The sequence below is a fragment of the Sander lucioperca genome, chromosome 15 (assembly GCF_008315115.2).
Source record: "Sander lucioperca isolate FBNREF2018 chromosome 15, SLUC_FBN_1.2, whole genome shotgun sequence".
Taxonomy (NCBI): Eukaryota; Metazoa; Chordata; class Actinopteri; order Perciformes; family Percidae; genus Sander; species Sander lucioperca.
Genome location: NC_050187.1, coordinates 20,169,776 through 20,179,453, shown reverse-complemented (window position 1 = coordinate 20,179,453; position 9,678 = coordinate 20,169,776). Strand labels below are relative to the sequence as shown.

General features: G+C 36.0%; 2 protein-coding genes across 3 annotated transcripts; one reads left to right on the top strand and one right to left on the bottom strand.

Annotated features, from left to right (window-relative positions):
- Positions 1–25: 25 nt before the first annotated feature.
- On the bottom strand, positions 26–4,057 carry zgc:110319 (uncharacterized protein LOC796111 homolog). Its single transcript, XM_031305604.2, has 8 exons — positions 3,799–4,057; positions 3,194–3,294; positions 2,925–3,060; positions 1,820–1,886; positions 1,622–1,733; positions 1,457–1,520; positions 1,018–1,192; positions 26–717 (listed from the first exon to the last, which is right to left on the bottom strand). Exons 1-8 carry the CDS (start codon positions 3,915–3,917, stop codon positions 649–651), a joined length of 843 nt encoding a protein of 280 aa, XP_031161464.1. The 5' UTR covers positions 3,918–4,057; the 3' UTR covers positions 26–648.
- Positions 4,058–5,145: 1,088 nt separating this feature from the next.
- Positions 5,146–9,384, top strand: si:dkey-228d14.5 (uncharacterized protein LOC796266 homolog). Of its 2 annotated transcripts, XM_031305535.2 has the most exons (8): positions 5,146–5,586; positions 5,743–5,809; positions 6,911–6,958; positions 7,039–7,101; positions 7,198–7,265; positions 7,348–7,478; positions 8,012–8,189; positions 8,827–9,384. In XM_031305535.2, the coding sequence occupies exons 2-8, from the start codon at positions 5,745–5,747 to the stop codon at positions 9,018–9,020; spliced, it is 747 nt and encodes a 248-aa protein (XP_031161395.1). In that variant the 5' UTR covers positions 5,146–5,586; positions 5,743–5,744; the 3' UTR covers positions 9,021–9,384. The 2 variants fall into 2 exon arrangements, with proteins under 2 accessions (XP_031161395.1, XP_031161387.1); XM_031305527.2 differs by having other exon boundaries at positions 5,154–5,809.
- The last annotated feature ends 294 nt before the right edge of the window (positions 9,385–9,678 follow it).

Below are 9,678 nucleotides of genomic sequence, written 5' to 3'. Positions count from 1 at the left end.
AATGAAAAAAGGGAATCAACAAAGATTTGCTTTCAAACTGTGAACTTTGTTTGATACATTGATACAGTAAATCTGAAGAATGGAGCACAAAAAGCACATACATAGCATCCACATCTTATAGGTAGTTACACAGCAAACCTATTTCCGCTTGATGAATTGTAGCCTAAATAACATTTTATTTAATTTATAGATTATGTATTTACTAGCAAAAACTGTTCAGTTGTGTTTCAGTAAGTATATGGCACCAACAACCACTGAAATACCTCATCAAATCTTCATTGTTTGACCATATAAATTGTCAAAAGAAATTCACAATATTTTCCACCTATGAAAATATTCTTTAAAAATATTGAATATTTAAAAGAAATAAATACATCACATTTACAGAAGAATTAAGGTATTTTCTGTATACAGGTATATTCCTGTATCTCCTTTTCTTGGTAACAGGGACATATGTACACATAAATTACAGCAGACACTCTTAACAGTATATAATATGCACACAAAATAGCAGGTAATACTTTCTTTTTTCATTCTTATGATTGTACAATGGTAACTAATTAGTGGAAATTATACATGTCTGTGTTTTTACACAATGGAATATTTGTGTTCCAACAAAATCCATGAATGTGTTGGTCATGGACGTTTTTATTCTTGTAATTTGTGTTCCAGCTCTAAGAAAACCTTTGCATTGATTTCATCCACCTCATCTTCCACCTGGGCAAAAAAGACAATAGTAAATGTTAAATGTGACTAAAAAGTCTGTAATTAATCATGACAAACACTTAACTCCGTATAATAGCAAGTAAGTAAGTAGCAAAACTGTACAGGCAGATTGAAAATGTACTGGCTGGCAGCACAATTTAAATGCTACATATAACTTAAATATCCATTTAAAAACTTCTGAAACCAATCCTGAAATGAAAACAGTGAAGCTTTGTCTCAAAATAATAACCTGCACAAATATCTGCTAATTTAAAAAACACATCCTACTAGAAAACTAATCTTGATAATCACCTGTTCCACGTTGTCTACTTCTGGGATATAAAACTGCAGCATGTTCTGAATGCCATTCTTCAGGGTAACTGTAGAACTGGGACACCCTGTGCAGGAACCAACCAGTTTCAGCTTGACTGTGCCATCCTGAAACCCCTTATAGATGACATCGCCTCCATCCTCCTGCACTGTAGGTCTTACAGTATGAGTGAAACAGACCATGTCATGTTGTTCAGAACAAAGCAGCACAAAGGACAGACAGATTAAGACTTCTATCTCAGCACAAGTGTCTTTTACTACATTGTGAGCATCATTGCTAGGAGTGCTGAGTAAAGAAATATATGGGAAATATTTGATAAGGATTGAAATATTTAAAATACATGAACTATCAGTGAGCTATTGCAACAGACAAAGACTAAAATTATTACATAAGTTGCTCTCAAAGTTACTAGTTTTGTACCTGATTCTAGTGTCCAGAAGCTCCTTTATCATAGATACAATATCATCATCATCTTCAGAAACACCTACAAAAAAGAAAATGTACAGAGTGGAGATATTTACACAATATACATTAAAGCAGCTGCATTACTCCAAGATGACTAATATGGGCATGTTGCATACTCACTACTTTCATGGTGCACTGCCCCTACTGTTATTGGGTCACCACTCTCAAAGAACTTGGTAATGGCCTCCAAAGCATGATGCTTAATGTCTGTCCATTCCACATCCTCATCTGTCTGACAAGAAAACAATGATCTCATGTGTTGTCTTTCATAAGAATTTCATAGGAATAGAATAACAGAGACAAGCATTTAATACTTACTTTAGTGACTGTGATGAAGTCAGGGCCATAGAACACACTTTTTACTCCTTCAATTTCAAACAGGTCTCTGAAAGAAACATGTTATGTTATTGATAATCAAAAAAAAACATACCAATGACAGCATGGAGTCTGTGTTCATGTTAGTTCATTTAGTGATAACAACATCCGCTCATGCTGGCTTTTATCAATAGTGTCACTGATGATTGCACTGCTTTTTATGATGTTGTCGTTTTTATCAAGACAAGACAAAATGTATTAACAAACAAAACACATCTACACAATGCATTTATGCAGTCAGTTGCTTTAATTCACAGACACCCTGCAGTATCACACAGTGTAATTTGGACAGGGTGCATTTGTCACATCTGATCTGTATGTACTCTTCTACCAAGCAACTCCATCACTGTCAGAAACTGAAGACACAACCATGAATAGCTCAATGAAGATAATATCCATTGTCAAACTATTATTTCTAAAAATAAAATAAAAAATTCAAATTTTTATTTTTTTATTATGAGAATGGGACATCCACACACTCATACCTCTAATGCATATATTTTAATGTATAAAGATCAACATTTTAGTAAACCAAAACATTTAAGTTCCTTTGCCGAAACAATCTTTATAAGCAAACATAAATACATCGGAGTTATGAGTGTGTAGCTTTTTGTAAGTGTATCTCTGCCTGCCTTACCTTATGAGAATAAGTTTGCATTTTCCCTCAGTTTCTTTTTTTTTTTACACTATGATTTCTAATGACACACACAATCAGTGTGCAAACTAAGGTTGTTACGATAACAGAATTTTCAAACTATTATAAAAAAACAATACTCGATACCTCTTTCCATACCACCACAAAAAGTCCTAGGCACACAAAATATGATTATTATTTTTTAAATTATTATTAACAAGTGTTATACACAGTGCTGGTAAAGGAAAAAGTCACTGTGGTTTTGTTGCTGGAAAGAATGCCTTAACGGTCACAGATCCTTTCTGATCCTGGTACTACAGTCCAATTGGATGTAATTGTTAATTCTAATTTTATAAAATCAGAAGCAGTACAACGTTAACATGACAAAGTACAACATAAAACTTGGCACACAACCTGGCTAAAGATGAACATTCAGCTGAGCTCGAAGTGGGAAAGTCAAGCGTCCCACTTCCTAGAACAGGTTTACCAGGGAGAAACTTCAAGCTCCTGGGGTTTGGAGTGTCTTGAGTCTGGATGGACAGGTGCCTTACTGAAAGATATTATAAAAAATGGCGTAGTAAAGATGTTTAATGTTTTTTTATTGTCTACATTAAGCCCCATTTAAGAAAAAAGATGGCAGGTAGTGAGTGAATGTAGTAAGGTGTCAAAGAATGGTTTCTCACTTGAAAAGTGTATGGTTCCTGTCCCTGGCAGAGGCTGAACATGTCTGAAGATCTGGGTCGAGCACCGTGAGTGGTATGAGCTTCTGGTCTTGACTGGAAACCTTGAAACGTAAAGAATATTTGACCATATCCGTCAGTCAACATGAGACTTAAACTCGTTCGTTTCTTGAAGTGGGATTCAACAGTTAGGTGGCGTTGATGGATTGAAGTCAGCAGCTGTTTCCTTAGCTGTTATCTCAATGTTTTGATGTACAAACCTACAATCTGGTAACGTTATCCAGAGATCATTTTACTGACATTAAAGTTTACACTTAGAACTAGCTGACATTCGCGTCTAACTAACATGCTTCGGATCTGGAAAGACATGTGAAATCAAAGACGATAAAAAGTGGAAATAACTAAACCAGCTGTGTCGATATCTCCACCTTTATATGGATGGATGGATTAGAGTGTCGCAGTTTGCTAGTTAGCTAGCTACTTAGCTAAACGTATCATCTCAATCACACGTCGAAATGTCAAGTTCATGCTATACACAAAGATTACAGCGTATCATGTCAGTACGAAATGTGTACAAAACAATGTGTCACAGCTGTAGAGGTTCAAACCTAGAGTTGGCCGTTTTTCTTGCCCGTAACAACTGCTGAAGACCCCATCTCATGTGCGCGGCCATTTTGTTTGTTTTGAAAATGAGGACCTCGTGTGGTGGACAGCAGCAGTAGCCCATTAGATACTTCACATATCCACCTTTCTTTAGTTTATTTACTCCGTGAAACAACGAAATAATGTATTGGTCGTGGAGACAAACACAAGTAAAATGAATTGAAAAACTTAAATTAATTTAAAAGTTAATTATTGTGTAGTCATAAAAATATAATAGTGTGCCTTAAAGGGGAACACCACCTAAATTAATAAGTCCAAAGTTTTATTTCCATGGCCTCAGAAAGTTCAATATTTGTGAACATGAGCTACTTTCTCAAAGCCAGAAACCAGAGAACTAGGCCTAAGTCTCAAACTTGTGATGTCATCAATGACCTGATCAGGTATAAAAATCTGGAGCTGCTCCATAGATAATGGGAGACTGATTTTGTGGCCCAACAGAATGTTTTTTCCCCCTTTTTTTGTCCCAAAATGAGCTTTATTTTATTGTAGTGTTCTCATTTCTGAAACAGAAAATGTACCCATTTAGACCGAATCACTGTGATGTCACACAGGCACAAAAATCACTTCCAGCAGACAAATTGCACATTTGAGATATGTAAAATCGGCAAACTGTTTATTTCTGTTGTTATTTTCAGCTGTAACTGTAACATTTAAAGATATATAGTTAAAAATGGTGGCCCAACTATCTGACGTTTCTGCTTTGCTTATTTTCTGTACTGTGTTGCTTTGCTAGCATCTAAATCTAACGTTACGAACAGCAACATCTCACCGCCGGTTGGGCTGACTGCTAGTGTGGGTGTTGTCATTTCCTTTAGTCTGTGGCCCAACAGATAAATTAGGTGTCCAACGTAACATTAGCCAAAGTGTTGACATATAAAAGCATCATGCATTTTAAATGTATGAGATGAAAGTATGTCCAGTTGTTCCTAGTCCCCAATTGCTCAGCGCCGTTTAATTGTATGTACAGGGCGCAGGGGTTTTCTTCCTGGAAGTTATTGTAAAAATTGTGATTGTGGGTCTATACTCAGAACATGGGTGCTCTCAGTGTCATCTTTAACATCTTTACCAATTATTTGTCCACACTTTATACTTGATGACATCACAAATTTGACTTTTAGCACTCTAGTTTTGGGATTTAGGAGAGAGTTGTTCATGTTAACTAATGTTTATGGGCTGTCTTAGACCATAGGAATAACATGTATGAATTTGGAAAATGGGCGTAGTTCCCCTTTAAGGGTAGGCTACTAACCCAACACGTTTTCTTTATTTTATTTTATTGATCTATTTATTTACACTTACAAAAAAATGTAAGCACATAAGACTATGTTCCCTGGTTGTTTTTCTCTCCATAACAACACTTAAGACAATACAGCAGTTGTGAAGGGCCAATTCAGATTATTTACTTAAAGCGACAGTTCACTCCGAAATTAAATATACATATTTCTCCTCTTACCTGTAGTGCTATTCATCAGTCTAGATTGTTTTGGTGTGAGTTGCCATTGTCGAGCAGTTGTTTGGATTAGAACAAACAATGTGATAGCATCAAGAAGGCCAACCCCATGTTTCTCAACATTTTTTTCTGACAGGGCAAGGTGGTGCTCCAAAGGTGTGGCAGAGAAAGAGACACTCTCCCATAAAAGCAGGGCTGCACTCTGGATGGTGGAAGACTATTGCTAACTGCAACAGTGCAATTGTGTGGTGGAAGAACCTGAACTACACTTACATCATAAAGGGTTAGGACTTTTTGTTCTAGTACTAATCTTGCTCTGCAGGTATAAGGCTGGCTTTGTGAGGAACCCCTGAACAGATCTACCATTAAGTGTTTCGAAGACACCTGGACTTAAGGAATCCCTGTTTTAATTTGTTACTTTGTCTTCTTCACCAACAAGACATGGTGCTTTGGATTATCTTCCCCATCGCCCTCTCCCTGGTGTCCTTCATTGGAACATGGACTGTGTAAGTTTATTAGAAATTCACATTTACTCATTTGTTTTTACACTCTGGTGAGAGAACATTTGTTTTTTTACAACTGTTATTCTACCTCTGTCTGTGTGCTGTCATGCAAATGCCAAGTTTATATTAGTTTTATACCTTGTGAACTTTCTCAGTAAATACCTCTGTTTATCAGTGTTATTCACATCTGAAAGTGTATAGTTTTAAGCTGATCAAGAAGCTGTAATTGTTTTTAAGGTTTCATAATAATGTGACACCTAATTAGCACTATTGACAACAACACACTTTATGATTATAGTATCAAGATCTGTATTTGAACTATAATGTTATATTCCCGGCTAAGGACATTGAGATTCCAGTACCGGTAGTACAGATATCACTTGGCCTTGAACAGGAAATGCTGAAATGGTGACACATTATATTTGGCAGACGTGCGTATTGCATGATTTTATTATAATATTTTAACTCTAGGTATGTGCTATCTCTGAGAAGTGTATATGTAAAAGTCCATGTCAGAGCAGCATGTTAACTGCTGCCTACACAGGAATTTTGAAATATGTAATCCGGTTTGTCTGTCGCAAGGTGTGCACACCAGACTGAAATATGCATACCTGTACAGGACACCTACTTGTTTTTCTTTTTCGTGTTATGTTATTCTATTAGTCACTGCAGTCCATGCAGTGATGTTTTTTCTTATTCTGCTTCCATTTAGTGTTATTTTTTGCCAACTGCAGGAGCTTATTCTTCAGACTGTAGTCATACATTTTTTCATTGCAATGTCAGTAATATTTGGTGTATTTTACTGATGAATCAGCATAAGTTGTATAATGATAGATGAACGCCAAAAACCAGGTGCTGGTCAAAATGTCAGTGGTACAATAAAATCATTGGAACTCAGTGGGCAGTCATTCTCTCTTCTAACTATTCTCCCTTTATTCTGAAAAAGTGGAAGATAATGCTTTTTAATTCAGTATTACAAACCTCAATTATACAACAGCTACCATACAGTGGTTTGAATCTTAATGGTTATCAAATCAAGAATGTTATAAAGGCCAAATATTAAAATGTTGTCTTTATAGTTTTTCTTTTGCTTTATATTTCCAGATATGGCCTGGCTTTCACCAACAATCATGTGTGCTCTCTCAGTGACTGGTGAGTTGTGTCTCATTAATGTAGATAGTTGATCATCATGATGTAACAGATTCTCCAGAATGTCATTCATTTGTTTCCAGGGGGAGTGACAACTACTGCAAAGGGAATCAGTCCACTGGATGTTGCCTTGTTCCCACTATAAGGTGAGAATGCATTTAATTTCACCTCATTTCTACTTATCCTTTCCAATGGAATCAAATAGTGAGACATAATTCATTGAACATCTTTTGTGATTCTAGCTCAAGTGGAACTAGTGCACCAGAAAATTCACTTTTTACAGCCACAATCAATGCGGGATCCTTTCTGTGTGAGTTTTACCAGCTTAACGCCTAACACATTATACAAGATGTGAGTGATATGTGTTTTAACAACTGCAATCTCCTCTTTAGTTCTGCTGTTCAGTATATTCCACCATGCCCACATTATGGAGAGACACACATGTCATTCCATGCTGAGCAGGTTTGCACTGGTATTTGGTGTGGTGGCAGCCTTGGGGGCATTCACAGCTGGAAACTGTAATGTGAGTACTGCACTTCCTGCTGAATGTTTAAATAAGTTTAATTAGCAGCTTTAAATTGCTATCAGAGGGCCAATATAATCTGTGAGAGAAATTCATCTCACAAAACAGCAAGCTGACCAGACTTCATCGTATAATGTTAACAATAAAACTGAACAGCTTTGATTTTCACCTGTGCTTGAAACAGCAAACAAAGGTGTAACTATTTGTTTTATGTAATGATTAAGAGCACACGCAAAGTTGGCACAAGCTTGTTTTTTGTTTTTAATTTTTATTTTTTTTTATATTTAACAGGAAGTCCTTTGAGATCAAAATTTCTTTGTCGAGGGAGACCTGGCCAAAATAGCACACCCTTACAAGGCTACAAAACTGTAAAATAGAGCTTGTCAAAACAGACAAGGGACAACAGATAGAGAATATAATCAGTTAATAGTTCAGTAGTACACACAGTTCAGTACACACATCCAGACATCTATCAATGTTTACAACTATCTATTCATCTGTTGACCCTGGAACCTACTGACTGCCCTCCACAGCCAGGTTACCTGGCACTCCTTCACTACCTCGGAGCTGCCATCAGTTTCATGTGCATCTGCTTCTACACTGTCCTGCTCACTGCGCTGACTGGGAAGTGTTTGCTGACAGGATATGAGAAGATTCTCTACCCGTTACGCATCGCCTCCACTGTGGTTCAAACAATTGTCACCATCTGCTGTATCCTTTCATAAATCGTGGAGCTAAATTAACTGTCATGTAATTATTCTATTTAAGGAAATTTTTGCACAAGTTATGATGATAGTTGTGCAGTGATGAGTTGTGGCTGGTAAAGCAGGCTGGATGATAGACAGTAAACATGTTAGGGTCCATATGGTGTGGCTTGAAACAGGACATTTCAGCAATTGATTCCAGCAGTGACGTCTGATTTACACTCTCCAGCTGCACTATATTCCCTTTGTGTCATATTTGGATCCGGTCTGCTGCTGTGTTTACAAAGTGGGACAGGCCAGTGAGGCCACAACCATCTCCATGACAGAAGTAGATATGAATTAATGGCATTTTTAGCTACATCAATCTTTAGCATTGTTTTCCTGTAACACTCAGCCTCACATTATTTACATCTGGAAGCTGCACAATGACACAACATGAATCCTCTACTGGAGCAGTTTCGGGTTTAAGCTTAAAGGCACCTTGACACTAGTTGGTGTTGCACACCACAGAGTTTGGGGATTGAACCTCTAGGCCCCCAGTTTGAAGTGGGTGTTAAGGCTGTTCAATGTTTACAATGAAATGTTCTTACAAGTGACTGACTACCACTAACTGTTCCACACATCCTTAACTTTAAACCCTTCAGATACTGTTTTGTTCGCCCAGGACGAGTACTTTTACATTCACTTGTCGGCTATATTTGAGTGGATGCTCAGCATTAACCTGGAGCTCTTTGAGCTCAGCTTCGCCGTGGAATTTTGCTTCTTCTCATCCTTCATGCTTTCAAATCTGTTGAGCAAACGTGAGGAAGAAAAGCCTTTAATGATGACGATGTCCTGATATGAGGCCACTAGGGTCCAGCTGAAGCACATAAGCAGTGAGGATGGACTGAGTAAGACATCTGTTAAGACATCTGTGGTTAGACTGGAGATGGAGGACCAAGTTTTTTTTTCCATCACTCTGCTGGGATGGTTTTATAGCCATTTGTGGATTATGAGCACTTTTATTCCACCCTCTTGATACTGCTGCCTAAAATTATGATTTTCTTTACTAGGCATTTCTCTTCCCCATTCCTTACTGTATTTCTTATTCATTATTTATTGAAACAAACTTCTTCTTGTACAGCAAATGAACAAAACGTATCAGCCATAGCATAAGCTTATGCTTTGACAACAGAACAATTAACCTGATGTTTCATATTATATATATATATATATATATATATATATATATATATATAAATATATATATATATAAATATATATATATATAAATATATATAAATATATATATATATAAATATATATATATATAAATATATATATATATAAATATAAATATATATATAAATATATATATATATAAATATAAATATATATATATAATATATATATATATATATATATATATATATATATATATATATATATATATATATATATATATATATATATATATATATAAATAATTTTTTGTGTGCAATTACTTACATGTTAAT

What these genes read in the sequence shown, in the direction of transcription:
- zgc:110319 (XM_031305604.2), bottom strand. Translation starts at nt 3,917, where the DNA reads ATGGGCTACTGCTGCTGTCCACCACACGAGGTCCTCATTTTCAAAACA. An exon ending in AGGAACCATACACTTTTCAA is followed by an intron (nt 3,061 to 3,193) that starts GTGAGAAACCAT and finishes AATATCTTTCAG; the next exon opens with TAAGGCACCTGTCCATCCAG. An exon ending in AAGTAGACAACGTGGAACAG is followed by an intron (nt 718 to 1,017) that starts GTGATTATCAAG and finishes TTTTTTGCCCAG; the next exon opens with GTGGAAGATGAGGTGGATGA.
- si:dkey-228d14.5 (XM_031305535.2), top strand. Translation starts at nt 5,745, where the DNA reads ATGGTGCTTTGGATTATCTTCCCCATCGCCCTCTCCCTGGTGTCCTTC. An exon ending in TTCATTGGAACATGGACTGT is followed by an intron (nt 5,810 to 6,910) that starts GTAAGTTTATTA and finishes TTATATTTCCAG; the next exon opens with ATATGGCCTGGCTTTCACCA. An exon ending in GTGTGCTCTCTCAGTGACTG is followed by an intron (nt 6,959 to 7,038) that starts GTGAGTTGTGTC and finishes ATTTGTTTCCAG; the next exon opens with GGGGAGTGACAACTACTGCA.